Raw genomic sequence first — 23,296 nt, 5'->3', positions numbered from 1 at the left:
TGCCGTTATTTGGTCGCTATAACCATGTAGAAATGATAATGTTTTTAATGATAAAAATGTTTCCCTTATGCAGATTATCTACCGATGTACAAGTACGCTCCATTTCTGGTCACCTCTACAGTGTGTGGAGAACCGCGACCTATTTATGGAGAATGCAGCGAGGGATACTTTTACCCTACATGGATGACAACATAATCTATGGATTGGCCCTCCCCCTCCATAGAGACTTATTTTGTACCTCTTGAACTGAAACGGCTGTGTGCATTCTGATTATACAGATGCCCAGAGTAATGCTTAAAACTTTTAAATAATAAAACGCCCATTATCCAAAAAAAAAGGCACTAGTCACCGGGTATATATAAAAAAAAAAAGCTGAGCACTCGACTGAGATTTCTCGCCATGTTTTTCGAAATGGGATGCCTTGGCATCTGCCTGAGATTTCTCACCTGCTCATGTCTAGATTCGTGAGTGTGATCCATTCCGATCAGAGTCCCCAATCTATGTTTTGCTATTTTTCTTAGTTTGGCGGGTTATGAAGCCCTTCGCAGGGTGGCCTCCACGTCCACGTACAAGGCCAACTCACGGCCGAGAGCCGCTCGTGACGTGGGCACCGTCGCGGCCACCGCCCAGCTCCCCACGGATTACCTCGCTAGCCCCGACCACGGGCCTATAAATTGCGCTCACTCGCTCACAGCAAATACATCAGCAACACTCGACGACACAAACAGCAAGTAGCAATCATCTACTAGCAATTTCCGTAGCTTCTTCCTCCCTTCCTGCACTTTCCGCGGAATAGATGGCGACTGTGATGGCCATGACCTCCTTCGCCGGTGCCGCCGTCCTCTTGCCGGCCGGCCGCTTTGGCGCCCGGTCTCTTCCTGCGCTGGGCCGACGCGCCTTCGTCGTCCGGGCACAAACAGAGAAGCCGACACCATCGCCCAAGGTACGTTTGTTGAAGTTGAACTTGTAGTACGACTTACATGTCACTATGTCACCCGGTTCATTTCCAAGTTTCTGATATTTATTCCTGCCACAGCCGAGCCCCTCAATCTGGGACGCGCTCGCGTTCAGCGGACCGGCCCCGGAGCGCATCAATGGGCGTCTGGCCATGGTGGGATTCGTCACGGCGCTGGCCGTCGAAGCAGGGCGCGGCGACGGCCTCCTCTCGCAGCTCGGCAACAGCACCGGGCAGGCGTGGTTCGCGTACACCGTGGCGGTGCTCTCAGTGGCGTCGCTGGTGCCGCTCCTCCAGGGCGAGAGCGCCGAGGGTAGGGCCGGCGCCATCATGAACGCCAACGCCGAGCTCTGGAACGGCCGCTTCGCCATGCTCGGACTCGTCGCGCTCGCCGCCACCGAGATCCTCACCGGCGCGCCATTCATCAACATCTAGATTAGTGTGGGCTTCTAGCTACTCATTCGTGTATGTTCGTATCATGAGTTTTTGTACTTGCTTCGCTAGGCCGTAATACAGTGGATAGGAAAAATGTGCAGGTCCTTCGGGTTTTCTTTGCAAAATATCGCAGTGTTACTGAAATTTGGCTCCCTTTGTCCGCGCTACTACTGCACAATTCCGCGTACTGTTCGGATGAAGATATTTTAAGTGGGCCAATTCTTGTAAAATGTTAAGTAGCGGTATAAACTAAAATTCAATCGAGTTTCAACGTACTGAACGGGCTAGCCATTGAACATAATTACTATGGCTGGTTGTCTATGCATACAACAATCTGCACGCTGGTGACTTGCTCAGTAGGGCGGGACATATCAAATGTAGCACTTCGAATTTCGCCAAACACTTGGTGAATAAGTGTTTCGGAGAAATTTAACTGGAAATGGAGAAGTTCTACGGATCCATTTAGTCACTTGGCTTCTTGATGTTAACCTAACCATGAATCTTGATGCCTTTGTTTGGGGACTAATTAACGATATTTCTGTATAAGTACATTTAGAAAATAAATTACCTCTACAAAAATATATGTAGTTCCTGTACCAAAAAGTAATCCTTACAAAAAAAACTTAGGCAAGAGAAAATGGCAAGGCTATACAAAATGTTACTTTTGTGATCACGAGGAGAAAATATAGCATTTATTTATAAATTGCATGTCAGCTAAAGTGGTTTGGTGTATAGCTAATTTGTTTGGGAATTAGTTACGCCGCGTTGATAAGAAGGATAAAGTGCAAATATGAGTGGGTGTATGAGTTTTATTATAGGCCATATGAAATATACGCAATGATTATTTTCCCATCAACGTACTGGATCCATATGTGGTCCTTCCTGCAACCAATGGAAAAATGAGAAAATTTGAATATTAGATTTAACCAGCTAGAGAGGGTTGCACGAGATATGTACACCCAATGCATTTAGTATTTTCATTTAGGGATAGCATGCTTTCTTGCTCTCTTTAGTCTTTAGTGGTTAATTGATACATGTATCGATTTGACGATGTATTTATTTGTAAACTCAAACTTTAAACTGATGTTGATTTTTTTTTGATAAAGAGAATATATTAATATGTCGAGATTCCAATTACACGTAGCCTCTACAACAATGCAATATCCTAATGGCAATACGGATGTACACAACCAAAGTAGGAAAAAAGAGACTAAGAAAATAAATCCCGCTACGGTATTCTAGCCCTAGACGCAACAATAAAACCACCACCAAGACAACACCTGAATTCCAGACACTCCAAAAGTGATGCCTTTAGGAAGGGAACAGTGCACAAGCACCATCGTCGCCCGATCAAAGATCTTAGGTTTTCTCCATGTAGATAGTCTCTGCTCTCAAAACAATACCTTCAACAAGGTCATTGCCAGACACAACCAATTAAAGTCCGACCTTGGATTTTCATCCTCAAAGGTAAGACTCTGAACTTCACCTGTGCTGCCGCCCCCACTTACATATTGCTGGTGCGAAACCCAGAACACCAAGCAAGTTCCTCAACAGTGTAGAGACTCGAACCTCCATTGCTAGTCCTCCAATCCGGCCTTCATGATATTCTTCGTCTCTAACTTCACCATGGACCAAAATTTCATCTTGTGGAAAGAAAGAACAGAGCTTCGCGCCGCTCCCTCCAGAATCGAACGGTCGGAATAAAAGCATGGTAAGCACGACCGAATACCACCCGACCCAGTAAACTCCATGCATAGGGTACAATGTTACATTCGCCGGCGGAGCTTTCCAGAACTCACCACGCCAGCTAGATCAAGAAGGACCGGCCTCACTAAGGTCTCCATCTTCGCACAAGAGGAACCCTAGGATAACCACATTTATTAGGCAGATCGGCAGGCTCCCACGCGGCGGCCCGCCGGCCGACCTCATCCGGTGGAAGAGGAGGAAAGCATAAGAACGAACCACGCGCACGCTCCGGCCCAAGGCTGGCATCGTGCATCGCGCCGCCTCCCCACACACCTCCGGGCGACCAGGCAGCCGCGCCGATGGAGGATCTAGCCTAGACCTGCGACCGCGACCCCCTCCCCATGCGTGGATGCCCAAAGGTAGCCGCAACTGCAAAAGGGCATCGCTCCATCCGCCGCAAGATGCCATCCTGCGCGGGCGCCGCGCCCGAGGGACCATTGCCGTCATCGCATGGCTAGGGGCATCGCCCCAGCCGCCGCACGCAGCCGTCACCTTGCGCCATTGCTAGCCGCTGCCAGAGATCTGCCACTGCAAATCAACCCTCGACGCCTTTGGGGCAAGGCCCACCGCCACCGTGGCCCTTGTTGGAGGCTGCAGCGGCAGAGGGCCACCATGGGATTTGGTAGGGGCGGCTCGAGGAGTTGACCCGACGGCGCCCCTCGGGGACGCACGCCTGGGTTTGGGTTTCGTGTGTTTGTTAACTGATGCTGACATAAGCTAATAAAAGTTGCATGCATCAATCGATGCAAAAAGTTAGAGCTATTGCTCCAAAAAAAAAAAGTTAGAACTATTGTTGTATTTCGAAAAAGAAAAAAAGCTGTACGGAGCTCTTTACCTAGCAATGGGTAGTTGTCGTATATAAAACACTGAGATTTCTGACCTGCTGGAATAGCATGTCTAGATTATTCGTGAGTCTGTCCATTCCATGAGAGTCCCCGATTTATGTTTTGCAACTTCTTTTTCAGTTTGGCGGGTTATGAAGCCCTCCGCAGGGTGGCCTCCGTGTCCACGTACGAGTAGAAGGCAATTCACGGCCCGGAGATGCTCGCGACGTGGGCACCGTCGCGGCCACCGCCCAGCGCCTCGCAGGTAGGTTCGCTGGCCCGGAGCACATCTAAAGGTATAAACGATGCCCCCCATAGGGGGCTTCACAGCGATCTCGCACGTGGACCGTCGGATCACCCCATCAACGCATTTCAGCCGTCCATTTTTTCACAGCGGCCGTATAAAAGAGGTGCCCCAAGGTGAGGAACCCTAGCCGCCTACTCCTAGCCGCCTCCTGTCTCTCCCCAATCCCACCTCTCTCACTCTCCCCCAATCCCGTCACTCTCCTCCTCCCCCAATCCCGTCGCTCTCTCTTCCTCCTCCTCCCTAACTGCCTCTCCCTCCTCCTTTCCCATGGATGCAAATCGCGGTGGATGCCCCGAACTCCACCCAACAGCTCCCCTTAATGGACGTCCCATGGGGAGGAGCACGGGAGGCCGCCGGACAGCTCCATCCCCGACTCCACAGCGACCGTCCCATGGCTGGACGGAAGGGTTTCTTGTCTAGGTGTTGGAGGAAGAAGAAGAAGAAGAAGAAGAGGTGACAAGAAGAAGAGAAGGCAGAAGAGAAGATCCCACCTCTCTTGTACGATTCGTCTCGATCCAGCTCCAAGGGTGAGTTCTCCACCCTACATGATCCTCTTAGGTTTTGCAAATGGTGGTTCCTAGGCTCTTATTGCAGGGGATTAGTGAGATCAAGTGAAAACTAGAGGAACCATGTTTCCGTATTCCCGTTTCTAGACAAACATGTTCAGAGATTGTTAGTTTCGAGTACCCAGTTGGCCAAATCGGAGGGAGCATGTATGGAGTGTTTTATAGGTCTTGTTTCCGCGGTCGTTTTGAGTGGTCATACACTCAAATTGGTTCAGCAGTTTAGCTGCAGCGATGCAAACAAATTTCTGGTGTGTTTCTACGAAACAGTATTTTGACAGCTTTTGTTCATAGTTTTTCATGCTATTACATGGTAGATTAAATTATGTTTCGTGCACCTCATAATCTCATATTTCTAATTCACCTTACCTTTCTGCTGCTCTAGGATTATGGCAAACAATGATCTATGTGCAAGGTATACCAAGATGATTGTCACTGCCCTGGTACAAAGGCAGGTTGTGTACACGGTATTGCAGTGGTCAGCATCGGCTCAGATCCGCCGTGCACAAGTCAATAGCTCCAGCTCCTACTACAGATAGTTGGAGAACATACCAAATCAATAGGTAGCAGCACATCATCATTGTGCATTATCCTTCATCTCATAAATTCATCTTTAATCTCACACAGTAAAATTTTGTATATAAAACTAAAAACTACCATTGGGAGAACTCTGATAGGATATTAGCAAGGCAACACAATAGCTCTCCATGGTGGCAGTAAGGGGTCAACCAATGGGATGCTGGACAAGATCGAAAGTCCCAAACCTACATGAACATTCTCCATTTAATTTATTAGTCTCTAGGTCAGTACAGATTTAATTTGTTTGCCTGCATTTGACATTGCATGTATAGTTTCAGAAATATGGCTTCTGCCTTTGTGATGTATATGTGTGAATTAGGGCATAAACTAAACTAGCTATGCTTGTCATGGGAGCCTGCCATTAGACATAATATATGCATGCTAAAAATATTATCATGGAGATGCCTATTCTCATATTCTGTTTTATTCCTTTTGGTCTTTTGATTGGCCAAAAATAAAGAATAAATGATGATTTTTTTGCACAACTAACTTCAGAAGCGTATCTCTTATTTCATTTTTTTGGGTGTCCAAGTGAAGGTTATTGTCTTCCTACTTAATGTTGTGCCAACCGAAGGTCGTGTGTGCCTGAGCATATGATTTCGCTCTTTTGGTATCTGAATATTCCCCTCTCAAATATCATGTATGAAGGTAGGTTCATTTTATTTTAGGTTACATGCACATCATCATAAGCAATTGATGATGCATTATTGTAATTAAATGTTATATATGTCGTACCCTTCGTACTCACGGTGGAGCTTTATTAGTTGTTGAGCTGGATATTTTTCCAAAATTAAGGATCTCAAATGAAGCTTTTATGGGAAAAAGTGTTATGCTTTATATAAATTGCCAGCATTGCTAGGTGACAATATTTATTTATTTATTTATTCTTTGCTCTATTAAAATCTGAGAGTGGATTTTGTACACCCACGCATGGGTGTGGGTGTTTCCGTCACCGTCCATTGTGCTTTGAGATTCGGATAAATAGAGGAGAGAGAAAGGAATCTTTCCATCTACCATGGTGGGCACGAATCTCAAAGAATAAATGGACGGTGATGGAAACACCCACACCCATGCGTGGGTGTACAAAAGTATTTCCGATTAAAATCTTCAATGTGAGCGAGCTAAAGTCACAACTTGCATGCTTAACATAGTTGATGATTTGAAAAAGCTTATGCATGGAGTGTGGAGCTTGCATATGTGGGCTTGCAGATCTACTTGCTCTCCTTCTTGGTATGAACTCCTCTCTATCTCTCTGACCGTTGCATGGAGTGAGGAACAGCCTGGTGCTATTTCTTTTGGAAAAATGAAGGTTATTTACATAGCGGTATGGAACCTTTTACATTGTTTACTAGAAACTATGTGTAACGGCAGTTGAGTTTATGTAACTTGCAAGATCTTGAGAGATCTTCAGTCTAAGCAATTGAAGATCAGTAACTACTTTAGCTTTGTGGATTTGGAGAACACACCAATTACATCGACTAGGCAGTAACTACCTTATCTCTGGATTTTATTCGATTCCCTTTAGTTAGTTTGTTTTTCCAATACAGCGATGATGGCACTATTAAATGGGTGAGAAGATTACCAATGGCTTTAGATAATTTGATTTCTCAAAATAATGAGGATGCCACTGTTATCTAAGTGAGTAGAGTACCATGGCTTTTTAGATGCATATGATGCTGGCTCATGTTTAGCACAAACAATCAAATACAACATGTACTGAACTTTCTTGGGTTTTTGTGCCTACATTTGTTGTCTCCGAAGCATAAAATGTGACTTTGTCGGATTTACTCTTAATTTCATTTTACGCTGATTTTCTAATTAGTGCAGCACTATCATGTTTTCTTTAGTTTGTAGAATCTACCTAATCGCAACGCCAATCAACGGTAGTAACGAGTTGTCGGTATAGCTGTTTGCGATAGGTCAGAAAATATGGGTCATGCTTGTGTGGTGCACATACTTGGATTGGAAAACAACTGAATTAACTAAAATTGTGTTAGGATCATGGTACTAGATGCTGATGTTCACTTTCCTCGTGACACGGGAATAGGAGGGCACTATCGGTAAATGTTGTATCGTCTCCTCGATGTACTAATTTTGCAAATATCTTGACTTCAAAAAGTGGATGAATGCGGAGGTTGTCGTATGGATATGATCTAAATCTTTAAATCCATGTATGCATGATGGTTTACTTATTTCCATTTTTACATTCCTTTAATTAGGGTACAAGGATATTAAATGGTTTATGTTGAAATTATTGCGATTCGTTGTCTTCGTCAAGAAAAAAGGATGGAGTTCTATGGTAAATTTCTTATGGTATAGGTACATCTCGATCAGTACCTAAATATTTAGTTTATTCCAGTTGCTTCAATGGCATTTTCATGCCTCTTCTTTCCCGGGGATTCTTATCCTTCCGAATTTTGTGAAATTTTACTTTTGTTTTGGTGTGGTATATGTAGGATCTAAGAACATTCAATTCATTTCCTTGATAAGCAGTTGATGTATGTCTCCACAATCCTTTCATTTTCCTTTGCTCTATGCTACCGGATCATTCTCCTCCAGTTGAGAACACCGACTTCATTTCATTTCCTTGATATGCGAGATGTGATTGGCGGGATCTTTGCGATTTCCGATATTGTTGTTGCTACTCATGGACATGGGAAGGGAAGAACAAAATGGCGAGGGAGGTGAAAGAGGAGACAACGGCTGAACACAGATCTGCAATAATCAGGTATATAATATTCCGAAAATCTGCGCCTGGCGCTCTCCTCTATCTTCCTTAACCATCTCCCTGAGAAAAGTAGACAGTAAAAGCCAAAATAGACTAAATATAACCTGAACGATCCTAAAAATCCCTCGAAGGAGATAATAAAGAACCCAAAGCAGATGGTATCCTACTGCAAGGGTGGTCTTAAGAATCCAAAAGAGGTTGCTCAGAAGAGATAGATGTATCCCAACCGCTATTGCTCTCGCGTAAAGACTTTTTTTTACGCGACAGGAAAAAATGACTACGAATTCCCCTTTTTGTTTGCGAATCCCTGTTTGTATCCTTTGAGCACACGCCTATTAAGTAGCGATCAAATCAAGGAAATCGATCAAACGATCCCAATACCGTGAAAGAGAAACTTCCCAGATCCAGGGAAGCGCTTCACAGCGATCTCGCACGTGGACCGTCGGATCACCCCATCAACGCATTTCAGCCGTCCATTTTTTCACAGCGGCCGTATAAAAGAGGTGCCCCAAGGTGAGGAACCCTAGCCGCCTACTCCTAGCCGCCTCCTGTCTCTCCCCAATCCCACCTCTCTCACTCTCCCCCAATCCCGTCACTCTCCTCCTCCCCCAATCCCGTCGCTCTCTCTTCCTCCTCCTCCCTAACTGCCTCTCCCTCCTCCTTTCCCATGGATGCAAATCGCGGTGGATGCCCCGAACTCCACCCAACAGCTCCCCTTAATGGACGTCCCATGGGGAGGAGCACGGGAGGCCGCCGGACAGCTCCATCCCCGACTCCACAGCGACCGTCCCATGGCTGGACGGAAGGGTTTCTTGTCTAGGTGTTGGAGGAAGAAGAAGAAGAAGAAGAAGAGGTGACAAGAAGAAGAGAAGGCGAAGAGAAGATCCCACCTCTCTTGTACGATTCGTCTCGATCCAGCTCCAAGGGTGAGTTCTCCACCCTACATGATCCTCTTAGGTTTTGCAAATGGTGGTTCCTAGGCTCTTATTGCAGGGGATTAGTGAGATCAAGTGAAAACTAGAGGAACCATGTTTCCGTATTCCCGTTTCTAGACAAACATGTTCGAGAGATTGTTAGTTTCGAGTACCCAGTTGGCCAAATCGGAGGGAGCATGTATGGAGTGTTTTATAGGTCTTGTTTCCGCGGTCGTTTTGAGTGGTCATACACTCAAATTGGTTCAGCAGTTTAGCTGCAGCGATGCAAACAAATTTCTGGTGTGTTTCTACGAAACAGTATTTTGACAGACTTTTGTTCATAGTTTTTCATGCTATTACATGGTAGATTAAATTATGTTTCGTGCACCTCATAATCTCATATTTCTAATTCACCTTACCTTTCTGCTGCTCTAGGATTATGGCAAACAATGATCTATGTGCAAGGTATACCAAGATGATTGTCACCGCCTCGGTACAAAGGCGAGGTTGTGTACACGGTATTGCAAGTGGTCGCATCGGCTCGGATCCGCCGTGCACAAGTCAATAGCTCCAGCTCCTACTACGGATAGTTGGAGAACATACCAAATCAATAGGTAGCAGCACATCATCATTGTGCATTATCCTTCATCTCATAAATTCATCTTTAATCTCACACAGTAAAATTTTGTATATAAAACTAAAAACTACCATTGGGAGAACTCTGATAGGATATTAGCAAGGCAACACAATAGCTCTCCATGGTGGCAGTAAGGGGTCAACCAATGGGATGCTGGACAAGATCGAAAGTCCCAAACCTACATGAACATTCTCCATTTAATTTATTAGTCTCTAGGTCGATACTGATTTAATTTGTTTGCTCGCATTTGACATTGCATGTATAGTTTCAGAAATATGGCTTCTGCCTTTGTGATGTATATGTGTGAATTAGGGCATAAACTAAACTAGCTATGCTTGTCATGGGAGCCTGCCATTAGACATAATATATGCATGCTAAAAATATTATCATGGAGATGCCTATTCTCATATTCTGTTTTATTCCTTTTGGTCTTTTGATTGGCCAAAAATAAAGAATAAATGATGATTTTTTTGCACAACTAACTTCGAAGCGTATCTCTTATTTCATTTTTTTGGGTGTCCAAGTGAAGGTTATTGTCTTCCTACTTAATGTTGTGCCAACCGAAGGTCGTGTGTGCTCGAGCATATGATTTCGCTCTTTTGGTATCTGAATATTCCCCTCTCAAATATCATGTATGAAGGTAGGTTCATTTTATTTTAGGTTACATGCACATCATCATAAGCAATTGATGATGCATTATTGTAATTAAATGTTATATATGTCGTACCCTTCTGTACTCACGGTGGAGCTTTATTAGTTGTTGAGCTGGATATTTTTCCAAAATTAAGGATCTCAAATGAAGCTTTTATGGGAAAAAGTGTTATGCTTTATATAAATTGCCAGCATTGCTAGGTGACAATATTTATTTATTTATTTATTCTTTGCTCTATTAAAATCTTCAATGTGAGCGAGCTAAAGTCACAACTTGCATGCTTAACATAGTTGATGATTTGAAAAAGCTTATGCATGGAGTGTGGAGCTTGCATATGTGGGCTTGCAGATCTACTTGCTCTCCTTCTTGGTATGAACTCCTCTCTATCTCTCTGACCGTTGCATGGAGTGAGGAACAGCCTGGTGCTATTTCTTTTGGAAAAATGAAGGTTATTTACATAGCGGTATGGAACCTTTTACATTGTTTACTAGAAACTATGTGTAACGGCAGTTGAGTTTATGTAACTTGCAAGATCTTGAGAGATCTTCGGTCTAAGCAATTGAAGATCAGTAACTACTTTAGCTTTGTGGATTTGGAGAACACACCAATTACATCGACTAGGCAGTAACTACCTTATCTCTGGATTTTATTCGATTCCCTTTAGTTAGTTTGTTTTTCCAATACAGCGATGATGGCACTATTAAATGGGTGAGAAGATTACCAATGGCTTTAGATAATTTGATTTCTCAAAATAATGAGGATGCCACTGTTATCTAAGTGAGTAGAGTACCATGGCTTTTTAGATGCATATGATGCTGGCTCTGTTTAGCACAAACAATCAAATACAACATGTACTGAACTTTCTTGGGTTTTTGTGCCTACATTTGTTGTCTCTGAAGCATAAAATGTGACTTTGTCAGATTTACTCTTAATTTCATTTTACGCTGATTTTCTAATTAGTGCAGCACTATCATGTTTTCTTTAGTTTGTAGAATCTACCTAACTGCAACGCCAATCAACGGTAGTAACGAGTTGTCGGTATAGCTGTTTGCGATAGGTCAGAAAATATGGGTCATGCTTGTGTGGTGCACATACTTGGATTGGAAAACAACTGAATTAACTAAAATTGTGTTAGGATCATGGTACTAGATGCTGATGTTCACTTTCCTCGTGACACAGGAATAGGAGGGCACTATCGGTAAATGTTGTATCGTCTCCTCGATGTACTAATTTTGCAAATATCTTGACTTCAAAAAGTGGATGAATGCAGAGGTTGTCGTATGGATATGATCTAAATCTTTAAATCCATGTATGCATGATGGTTTACTTATTTCCATTTTTACATTCCTTTAATTAGGGTACAAGGATATTAAATGGTTTATGTTGAAATTATTGCGATTCGTTGTCTTCGTCAAGAAAAAAGGATGGAGTTCTATGGTAAATTTCTTATGGTATAGGTACATCTCGATCAGTACCTAAATATTTAGTTTATTCCAGCTTGCTTCAATGGCATTTTCATGCCTCTTCTTTCCTGGGATTCTTATCCTTCCGAATTTTGTGAAATTTTACTTTTGTTTTGGTGTGGTATATGTAGGATCTAAGAACATTCAATTCATTTCCTTGATAAGCAGTTGATGTATGTCTCCACAATCCTTTCATTTTCCTTTGCTCTATGCTACCGGATCATTCTCCTCCAGTTGAGAACACTGACTTCATTTCATTTCCTTGATATGCAGATGTGATTGGCAGGATCTTTGCGATTTCCGATATTGTTGTTGCTACTCATGGACATGGGAAGGGAAGAACAAAATGGCGAGGGAGGTGAAAGAGGAGACAACGGCTGAACACAGATCTGCAATAATCAGGTATATAATATTCCGAAAATCTGCGCTCGGCGCTCTCCTCTATCTTCCTTAACCATCTCCCGAGAAAAGTAGACGAGTAAAAGCCAAAATAGACTAAATATAACCCGAACGATCCTAAAAATCCCTCGAAGGAGATAATAAAGAACCCAAAGCGAGATGGTATCCTACCGCAAGGGTGGTCTTAAGAATCCAAAAGAGGTTGCTCAGAAGAGATAGATGTATCCCAACCGCTATTGCTCTCGCGTAAAGACTTTTTTTTACGCGACAGGAAAAAATGACTACGAATTCCCCTTTTTGTTTGCGAATCCCTGTTTGTATCCTTTGAGCACACGCCTATTAAGTAGCGATCAAATCAAGGAAATCGATCAAACGATCCCAATACCGTGAAAGAGAAACTTCCCAGATCCAGGGAAGCTTATCAATACTTTCCACCAGTGCAGGTGATCCTGTGTGATATGCCATTGAAAAGTGATCTTTCAGTTCCTACAAATTAGTAACATATGACTATTTTTCTGTATTTCTATGTACTTGGCATGAATAAATTTAAAATTTCTCACCCGCCCTCATACATATATGGTGTACAGGTTGCGCTTGCATCTAAAGGGGCGGAGACAATGGATGGAACACAATATGGATGCACCACAACGCCATGAGCCCGACGGCTGATGAACGAGAGAGGAGGTGGCATTTGGAGGATGAGAAGGCAGAGGAGGTGGCATATGGATGGCGACCAGACGGTGGAGGTGGCACTCCCGCTACCAGCAGCCGGCTTACCGCGCTACAGAAGGTGTCTTCCTTTGATTTATCTTCATGTGATTTTTTTCGATGCTCTCTGCCACTTCTCCCCTCGCCACCAGAAGATGCCATGAACTAGCGCAGAGCGTATTCGCATTGGTTAGTTTGTTAACATTTACTTGTTTTTATGTTATTTATTCCACTCTCGTTCTGTTCTGATTGTCTCAATTGTTTGAATATCGGGTCAGCGACATTTGTTTTGTTGAAATTCCTCCTTCATGCCAGTAATAATCATAGATCTTCCTTTAGAGAGCTTCATATGTCTGACGCCCATGATCACATAATTAGCTACGTTGACTACTTTATCAAGGTAGTATACCATGCTAGGCTGGAACTCACAAACATATGGTTACTGCACGACTATTTTATCTCTGAGTACATATTGGTTTTAAAGCATTCATAAGAATGTTGTGGCTCTTCAATTTTTCTCCATGTGATATTAAGAGCTAGCTATTATAATTACTGTTGCACTACATAGTATTTTGTTTATCCTGATCTGATCATACGTTGCACTTCTGATTGAGTCTACCTTACATTCTGTGTATTGAGATTTGATACCTCAACATGGTCACCTTCTTCACATGTACCTGCAGGATGCACAGATTGCCATCGACTCACTTGGCATATGGTAGTGATCTTGATTCTGACCTAACTGAAAATAGTTTGCCACCATTTTCAGAATGCTAATGGCAGCTGCAATTGACACCGTGTTGTTCTAAATATAAGACCTGGAAGTAAATACCTGCAACACGTCTATGAGTGGTACCTCTGCAGGTCGACCGGTGGCAGGGCTGCCTTCAGAGACGAGACGGCTAACGAGCGAGAGATGTCACTGAAACCGATGTTAGTGTGAGACAAGGGGATGGCTTTTTGCTTACATGGCTAGCTGACGTGGGAACTTGCTGACTGATCAGATGGATAAGGATTATATAAATGTAAACCGGTGCGAGAGTCGTGCTGTCAGGCCTAAAACTGGGGAATAGGGATCTGAGCAATCAGAAATGGACAGACATGTATGCCACAATGCAGGGCAGTGCTGGTCATACAGGGAGTCCTAGACAATAAATCAAAGAGGACGTTGATGCTGGATATAAGCGAGTCACTATTGTTTATGACAAGTCACCAGATGTATATCTATAATATCACCACTCTGTAATAAAGTCTGGGATGTTTTTCCATTTGCTGCAAATTGATATTGTGACATCACATTGTCAAATGGTTAATATTCAAGAAGAGTTATTTTTCAGGCAGTGAATCACTTAGCTGCATCTGTTCTGGAATATTGCCGTACTATTTTCAAGTTTGCATAGACTGTTTCTGACACTCCAAGTAAGCAGTTTTTTAATTCCAACTTTGTTTGTTTAAAGAAGCAGGTTGGTTTCACAAAAAGTAAGAGCGGGCTGGTCTGCTTTTATTTGCAGTTTGCAATGTCGTGGAATTTTGAGCATCTTTTTCATGGAAACTTGGTACTCCGTACATTATGTTATGCATCTACTATGCAGGTACTTGTCATAAATTGCTTTTATCCGTCTTGTGAAAGTTTCAGAGAAAAAACATACTCTAGCTGATGCCTCAGTCCATAGCTGCTTTGATTGTAGCTTGCAACGCATCTATAACATGTGAAATCAATGGAAAGAACAAGTTTGTACCTGAAGTGTTGCTACTGTTGCCAAGAATTCTCTGTATTCATTAAGTGTAGTACTTTGCAACATCTGAAATCCCTGTAACCAATGTGTGTAGCCTGTAACTGCATATCACAGGTTAATGGTTACACACCTGAAGGTGAATATTTTTTGCTGGAAATGCTTAATTGCCAAACAGGATCGTAATAGATGTATAAGTCTAAATAATGTACCAATTCTTTTTTTGTTTTTGTGAAATGTACCAATTAGAGATACACTAATATGGGGTCAGTGTCCGGTAATACAGTAATATAAGATCAGTGCCCGGTAATAGACTGATACAAGATTAGTGTTTGAATTAGAGTATAACCTTATTGGTGAGCATGTAGATTAGTAGATACCGACATCAGCAGTACAGAATGTGGAAAGACAACTGCGTTTCAGGTTCAGGTAAAGGCAGGAACTGGCAAAATCAACATAATACGAATAGAGAAAGCCTTGATCATCTGCATCAACAAATTGATGTATCAAATCAGTGAAAATATATAAACTGAAAGGTGTAGAAAGCCTTGCAAGGACTGCACAGAGTGCTCTTCCTCCAGAGTCTAAACAAAACGACCGACAACAGTTTAATCTCCAGGGTCGAGATGCGCTGCAGAGAATTATTAGGACTCACCCGGCGGATTCATGGGATGCGGAGGCGGCGGGCGGACAGAGCGGCAGCCTCTTGAAACCTTGGGAAGGAATCAGGGCGACGGGGAGGACGACGGCTGGGCGGAGCTTGCCGGCCACATACGAACTAGGCGCCGTCGTGTGGACCGCGCTGCCGCGTGTGGCCGCTGGGAGCGGATACGCGAAAGTGTGACCACGACGGAAGCGGAGCAGGCCTGCGATGCCGCCATTGGTGCAGCGGCCTTGCAAGCTTTGGATGGGAGGAACGATACGAACCCACCATTAGAGCAGCTGCCTCCACCGCAGCTCCCTCACGAGATCGCACGGCGGTGCAATTCCATGGCGGCCTCGGGAAATCGGCACGATGCCGCTTCTCCCTGCATGTTGCTCCCCTCCCCCTGTCTGCTATCTTGCCGACGAGCCCAGGCCTCGAACTCATCGAACAGGGTGACACGAGTTCTGGAGAGACGACGAAAGACACGTCGCCAAGAGATGGGAAGCATTGTCGGTTAGCTAGAGAAAAGAGGGGATTCACTTCCCTGTATTTGCCAACGAGGTGCAATTTTTCGTTCTTTTTCTACGGCTAACTCTTTTTTGATTCTCTTGTGCTGAATGGAAGAAGAAGTATATAGACCAAGCAAAAAAAAAGCAGACTAACACCGCTTAATCAAGAATTCTTGCACATAAGAAGGCTCAATATTATTACTATAGCTAGGCCAGTTTATTATAGATAAGAATACAATTGGCCCTTTCTGTTTCTTTTTTTGTTCCATTAGTTCTTATTAATATAAACATATTAATCCTTCAGTTCATGTTGAGAAGCCTTTTTTGAGGAGGGGGGAGTACTATATTTCCCTGATTGTATAGAACCGTTTACTTAAGCAGATATGTTCTGAACTTGAATACATGCGCAACATCAGCTTGACATTGCATTGAACTCACAAAAGACATCATAAGTGGTTCTCATTCACAATATCACCTCTGTTATTAGAGAAGAACAGTGACTTTCTTAGCGACTTGGACGCGTCTACTCTCCCGCTACAGTAGAGGCGACTTTCTGGAACCCCCGAGCAGATCCACCCCCTCGCCGTCGATTCGCCGGGTCCCCTGTCCTCCGCCGGCCGCTGCGCCGGCGGGAGGATGGGGGAGCCTCGTCTCGTGTGTGTGTACGGGGTAGGCTCTGCTGGGACCCTGGCCGCCGGCGTTTTGGAGTGGGCGGCGCGGCTGGTCTTCGTTTTGCAGGTGGTGCTCGTCCCCTCCAGCGGTGGAGTTCTTCGGAGCGCCATGGCGGAGCGCCTCCTCGTCCGCGCTCGCGGGTCCCGGTGGACGATGCGTGCGTTTATCCCCCTCTGGATCTCGACGCGGCGGATCTAGTTGAATCCCGAAGCCCCTGATGTTGGATCAAGACGGCGTTACCGGCGGAGCAGAGTGGAGGCTCCCCGGAGTTCGAGGTCCGGTGACTACCCCGCCGCCTGGGGACATCTTCCGATCCAAGGCTTGTGCGAAGATGCAGCGTCGGCCCGCCACCGGCACGTTCTTCTCCGCGTCGGCGATGCTGTTTTGCAGAAAGGACTTGTGTGTTATTTCTAGCTTTCTGGTGTTCTTTTCTGTAACTCTTGTTTCAATATAATCAGTGGTTTCCTCGCAAAAAAAGAGAAGAACAGTGTGAACCAATTTGAACAGTAAGGAAATGCGGGACCCTTCTTTGCCGCTCCTTTGTAATTCTGTGTGTTTGATCCTAATTTTGTTATAGTAACATCTTATTGTAAAACTAAAGAAATTTTATCATATTGACCGTTAACTTTTATCATCATTAAAAAAAATTGAAACGCATTTTACGGGATCGTGCGCCAAGGCGCACATCTAAATCTAGTGCCTATAAATCGTGCCGACTGGCTCTCAGCAAATACATCAGCAACACTCGAAGACACAAACAGCAAAGTAGCAGCAAATTTCCGTAGCTTCTTCCTCCCTTCCTGCACTTTCCGCGGAATAGATGGCGACTGTGATGGCCATGAGCTCCTTCGCCGGTGCCGCCGTCTTGCCGGCCGGCCGCTTCGGCTCCCGGTCTCTTCCTGCGCTGGGCCGACGCGCCTTCGTCGTCCGGGCACAAACAGAGAAGCCGAGTACACCATCGCCCAAGGTACGTTGTTAAACTTGTACATGCCAGTATGTCACCCGGTTCATTTACAAGTTTCTGATATTTGTTCCTGCCACAGCCGAGCCCATCAATCTGGGACGCGCTGGCGTTCAGCGGCCCGGCGCCGGAGCGCATCAACGGCCGTCTGGCCATGGTGGGATTCGTCACGGCGCTGGCCGTCGAAGCAGGGCGCGGCGACGGCCTCCTCTCGCAGCTCGGCAACGGCACCGGGCAGGCGTGGTTCGCGTACACCGTGGCGGTGCTCTCCGTGGCGTCGCTGGTGCCCCTGCTCCAGGGCGAGAGCGCCGAGGGCAGAGCCGGGGCCATCATGAACGCCAACGCCGAGCTCTGGAACGGCCGCTTCGCCATGCTCGGACTAGTCGCGCTCGCCGCCACAGAGATCCTCACCGGCGCGCCATTCATCAACATCTAGATTACTGTAGGCTCGTAGCCATTTGTGTATGTACGTAGTCATCTGGATGTGGGCACCGTCGCCGCCACGGCCTACCTCCTCACGCCCTTGATGCAGTGATTAGAAAATATTTACTCCCTCCGGTCTTATTTAATTGACTCAGATTTAGTATAAATTTATACTAAATCCAAGTCAATTAAATAAGACCGGAGGGAGTAGATGCTAACCAATTTTCGTCGCAAGAGTTTCACTGAAATTTGCTTGTTTTTGTGTGTGCGTTTCCCCTTTCTATGTTATTGCACAATATTTCCCATACTTTACCACCAACAGAACAATATCATTTCTGCATAACTATAGCAATCATATTAAGCAAGCACCCTCACCCTAATGAGAAATATATATTTCTGATCTACTCCACATAACCGGTTACCAAATATATTTGCAACATCGCTAACACTGTATGACCGCTACAGGTTAGAAGCCACGTGAATGACGTACCATATAGTATGGCGACTTTATACAACATACACTAATAAGTGCTTAAATGTTTAACCGTGATGACAAAAACCACACTTTAAAATCTCATGCTAATTTCATTTTGCACGATTATATTTGGTAAGGATTACACCTTTACGAAGGTGTCATACAAATATTTTAATTTTCCGTGGCACTTTCATTTGCATTATTTTTTTTGTTATTATTGAATGGACGAGTGCTTAATACATTGAATAGACCAATCTTTACTATTAAATTGGAGTTGGTCGTTTGATACTCAACGCGTTTGATGGTCGTCATTGAAGCCATCTGAACCATCCAATCTTAACTTAACAACTAACACCGTCTGATCAATTTACATGTACCCCGCACTCCACAAAACAAAATTGGGCATGCAATCCCCGCCTCCCGTTTCGCCCGATCCGAATTAAATTAGGACGCGGTCCCCGGATGTTTTCCTAAGAAAAGCACATACCAACCTGCAGTCTCTCGCCACAGCCTTCAGCGCCTCCCCTGGCCGCCCCGCCGCCGCTTCGCCTAGGCTCCAGTCACGCTCCTCGCCTCCCTTATCGAGTTATTGCCCAAGGTACCACGCTCTTCACCATATCCATTCTCACCCGCCTCTACATGAGCCTATTGAAGTTCCCGGACGCATCTTCATCCAGATGCATCCGACCTCTGCAGCGCCTCGAGTTGGCTTTGATGGGAGATCGGCGTGTGTAGCGTCGTCGTCGAGAATCCCAAGAGCCTCATCTTAGAGATCCTCAACATCCAAGCACTATGAAGGGGGTAGTGGTGCTTATCCACCTGTCAGCCACCAACTCCGGTCCCAAGCCAACCCGATGCGGGATGATGAGGCTTGGATGCGGAATATGCCCGGCATGAGGAATTCTAGCTCGTGTTGACTCCAAGGTTCATCTCCAGTAAGATCTCTTTTCTCCTACCCTGTTTATTTGTTCTTCTTATTCCAAATTCTGTAGCGATTAATTTGATGCATGTATAGAATATTTTAAACATTTTAATAATTGGTCCTGTTCTTCCCTTGTTCGTGCAATTCTTTCCTTTCCTCCGATTCCATTCACTAATTGGTCTCATACTTCCTCCCCTTTCTGTTAATTTGAAGACAACATAAGAACCGTCTTTGGACAGATTGGAAGCTCCTTTGTTACTGCTATACTATTGACAGTCATGTTGGTTATGTTACGATTTATCTCTGTTGGGGGATATACTCTTTCTTTAAGCACCTCCATCTCAAATGTTAGCTTCTCATCCATATTTTCACCTAGGAAAATTCTCAAACATATGAGAAAGTGCAATCATGGATGACGGTTAAATATGAGTGTCCTTGTTGCTGTGGACCAGCAGACACGTGTGAAATATACTAATAATTACCCATATGTTTATTTGATGGCCCGGCAAAGGTCCCTGTGAACTCTCGCATTTTCTTTACATAGCTTTTCACAGGAATGAGTAGGCATCATAGAAAGAGCTACAAGTGGATCAAGGAGTCGCTGATATTAGTTTATTCTTGGGAAGATCAGATTCAGCAATGATTGGTTTGGAAGTTACCAATTCCAGGTTCTTGGTTTGGTAGCTACAACAAGATAGATTCATGTTATACAATTTTTTTTTGTTTTCGGGTTGTTCTATTTTCTACCACAAGTCTATGGTTGCATCCTGAATTATTTCGGCACTAATTTCTTAACGAATTTTCATTGTTCTGGTTCTGAACTCATTTTGTTGTGCTATTTTTTTCTAGAGTCAAGGAGAACACTCTATGACTGGTTTGCTGAACTTGAATCACTTGGTTGTGCAATCATGATGCTGGTTAAAAAAAATCTTCATTACTTTTTTATAATTTTGCATCGTTCAGGTTCTAATCTCATTTACTACACCATTAAGGTATTTATACAAAATGAATAATACTTAACACTGCCATCCTAGAGCTTTAATTTTCTAACTTCATGTTCTTAGGCGAGACATAATTGTCATCTTATTCCAGTCATGTATATGCCTTATCCTTAGAGAAAATATTTTTGAATTGTTCTGCTTACCATATCTCTCTCACACATTTATGTCTTATACTTTCATGGATTTTGGGCATTCTCAATATACAAGTATAGTTGTCGAATCCCTCGATCAGAAGTGTAATAAGGTCCCCTTCAAGTATCATATCATGCGCTTATGATTTTTTTTATTTTGCATTTCTACACTAATATTGTTAAGTTCGTTATTTTCCCTTTTTTTGGTCAAAAGGTATTCTAATTTATGAACAGTAGATCTTCTGGTCCACTTGATGTTAATGTTGCCCTGATGGAAATGTAACATCCTGAGTTATGAAAGTTATGTACTCCTCCCAACTGCAACAAAAGTGAGTTATGAAAGTTCAAACCCTCTCCCCTACCTTTGTACTTTGTTGTTATGTTCAGTTAAAATATTCATATAGGCTTAGACAGGGTTAGGTCACATGCTTACCTATGGTCAGAACCCAGTGTTCCCCATTTTATATGACGGTTAAGTTTTGTACTCCGATTTTCGGTAAGAGTGTCCTAGGTTATCCTTCATTTTTTAAAGATTAATGTTGGTTAGAATTTTAATGTTATTAAATTACACGGTTTTATTAAATTGCATGGTTGCCAAGAATCTGAGACTCTGCCGATATGGAACTTTAGTATTGTGAAAGAAGTAAATTTGCTCTGCATTTTTCAGAAATTTTCTTCAGCATTGGAACAAGCTGCATGTCGAAAAGGTAAGAAGTTGTTGATGTATCGCTGTATCTTATTTCGACCTACAGTTCACTTGATCCTCTCTATAAATCTTATATACCTTGGTTGTGCTTAATTCGGTAGGACCATTGTATTCTATAACCAATAAATCTTCTTCACATTCTTTTAGCATCCACATAGTTCAAGGTTACAAAAGGAACTAAAGGAGATGGCATGCACAATTAGAACGCATATTTTCACAATCTTTTATCTTTTTTGATTGCTTTCAGATTTTTTTCTTGCAAGCTAACATTGCTACCATATGGTTACAAGGCATCAACCTAACTAAAATTGGAAACATCAGTTGCTACATTTCTCATGCTAGATGTATTTGTTTTGCAATGTATTGTGATGTAATCATGCAGTTCCTTTTTCTGAAAATTACTAGGTGTGCTGGCCAAGCTGCAGATCAATAAGGAGAAGCAAACTATCACCACATAGCGTCAGCGGCAAGGGCGTCTCCTCCGCTGCCAGGCTCCCCTTTGGCAACGCCTCCTCCACGCGTCAAGGCCCGCTACTGTGGATGCACCTCCTCATTTACTCCGATAACAAGATATATCTATTTCTGCCGGTAGCTTCTATTGTTCTAATCGTGTTTCACTCAATATTTCTCCTAATTGTATTATTAAGCAATAATGTACGCAGCTGATCAATGTATAGCGCATTACATGTCTTCGCAGGTTCAGCAACGGCAAGCAATTGGTAGGTTCTTCAAAGGCTAGATAAGTTGCGCATGTTTCAGTATACATATCGTTCGAGAACTGCTACTTACGATGACAGGCAAAGATGAGGATGAGGGTGACTTGTTGCTGCTCTATCGCAAGCAGAGGACCAAGAGCGGGGATTAAAGAAGAGGATGTACAAAATAAGAACAGAAAAGAAAGAAGAGTTCTGGTACAGTGAGAAAATGCTCAAAGGTAACCTGACCAACCAGTTTGAAGAGACTGCTCCTGAAGATGATGATCAGGAAATGGAGCTACCTGATGATATCATGCCAGAGGTAGAGCTTCCCTTCATATCTGCTGATCAAGTGACTGAAAAGCAGCCAGCAAAGAGAAGATCCAAGTGGGGACTCCGTGCAACCTGTTAGGCGAGTAACAGGATTGACAGATCCAAGAACATCATGGAGAAAGCACATGAGATGAAGAAGATTAACAACCTGGAGATTCCAAGGATGAGAGGTATGATGTCTAACAATCCTTTTAATGTTTTACATGTTGATGAATTAGATAATGTTGCCAAGGTAGTTGGTATCAATTTAGAAGTAGAATCTGATAGCATGCATTCAGCTTGTTCCTCCCCTAGAGCTGCTTCCTTGTCTGATAAGGACCAACAAGAGGAACTTGCTGAAGAATGGATAGATGTTATTAGGAAATCTTGGGGCAAGCACCCCACGAAGTTTTACCCATGATATGTGCTTTTTGGAATAGTAGGGGCATTTCCACCCCTGGTAGGCAGCTTTTTATTAATGATAACTTAGTGCCTTTGAATTTAGATTACATTGGCTTCCAGGAAACTAAAAAAGGAGAATTTAGTCACTCCTTTCTGAAAAATCTTCTAGGAAATAGAAATTTTGTCTGGAATTTACTACCTGCAGTAGGCTCTGCTGGTGGTATCTTAGTAGGCATTAATGCTGATCTCTTAGAGGTCTTAGCCTGGAAGATTAAAACTTTCTCAGTGAGTGTTGTAGTTAAAAATAGGAGGAATGACTTTATCTGTAGAATTACTACTGTCTATGGTTCTGCCTATGAGGAGAGGAAACAGGAGTTTATTTCTGAACTTCATGAACTTTGTCTTAATTGGGAAGGACCTATGCTGATAGGTGGTGATTTTAACCTAGTTAGATTTGTTGAAGATAAGAATAATGGTAATATAGATTTCAAATGGGCTGATAAGTTTAATGCCTGGATAGAAATGTGGTCCCTTATGGAGATAGGTGTCTCTAGTAGGAGCTATACTTGGGGGAATAATCAAGAAAATCCTGTTATGTGTAAACTTGACAAGATTTTCTGTTCTACTTCCTTTGATAGTTGCTTCCCTCTAGCTAGTGCTAAAGTATTATCTAGATCAGGTAGTGATCATACCCCTCTTGTTTGGGATTCTGGTGAGAGCATAATTCCAAAAAAAAAAGGAGGTTTTAAGCTTGAGAAATGGTGGTTAGCTATTCCTGAATTTGCTGTGTTGGTAAAT

General features: G+C 43.5%; 2 protein-coding genes across 3 annotated transcripts; both read left to right on the top strand.

Annotated features, from left to right (window-relative positions):
- The first annotated feature begins 709 nt into the window (after positions 1-709).
- Positions 710-17,927, top strand: LOC124674233 (low molecular mass early light-inducible protein HV90, chloroplastic-like). Of its 2 annotated transcripts, XM_047210272.1 has the most exons (3): positions 710-796; positions 17,291-17,437; positions 17,514-17,927. In XM_047210272.1, the coding sequence occupies exons 2-3, from the start codon at positions 17,291-17,293 to the stop codon at positions 17,865-17,867; spliced, it is 501 nt and encodes a 166-aa protein (XP_047066228.1). In that variant the 5' UTR covers positions 710-796; the 3' UTR covers positions 17,868-17,927. The 2 variants fall into 2 exon arrangements, with proteins under 2 accessions (XP_047066228.1, XP_047066227.1); XM_047210271.1 differs by lacking the exon at positions 710-796 and having other exon boundaries at positions 17,221-17,437.
- On the top strand, positions 797-1,534 carry LOC124674234 (low molecular mass early light-inducible protein HV90, chloroplastic-like). The gene is made up of 2 exons (XM_047210273.1): positions 797-943; positions 1,037-1,534. The coding sequence occupies exons 1-2, from the start codon at positions 797-799 to the stop codon at positions 1,388-1,390; spliced, it is 501 nt and encodes a 166-aa protein (XP_047066229.1). The 3' UTR covers positions 1,391-1,534.
- Positions 17,928-23,296: the final 5,369 nt, after the last annotated feature.

Source organism: Lolium rigidum, chromosome 7 (assembly GCF_022539505.1).
Source record: "Lolium rigidum isolate FL_2022 chromosome 7, APGP_CSIRO_Lrig_0.1, whole genome shotgun sequence".
In the NCBI taxonomy this organism is placed as follows: Eukaryota; Viridiplantae; Streptophyta; class Magnoliopsida; order Poales; family Poaceae; genus Lolium; species Lolium rigidum.
The sequence above is the reverse complement of the archived record's forward strand: the minus strand, read 5'-3'. Positions and strand labels throughout refer to the sequence as shown.

Coding starts and splice junctions, on each gene's coding strand:
- LOC124674234 (XM_047210273.1), top strand. CDS start 797: ATGGCGACTGTGATGGCCATGACCTCCTTCGCCGGTGCCGCCGTCCTC. Junction 944..1,036: donor AGCCGACACCATCGCCCAAG/GTACGTTTGTTG, acceptor TTCCTGCCACAG/CCGAGCCCCTCAATCTGGGA.
- LOC124674233 (XM_047210272.1), top strand. CDS start 17,291: ATGGCGACTGTGATGGCCATGAGCTCCTTCGCCGGTGCCGCCGTCTTG. Junction 17,438..17,513: donor CGAGTACACCATCGCCCAAG/GTACGTTGTTAA, acceptor TTCCTGCCACAG/CCGAGCCCATCAATCTGGGA.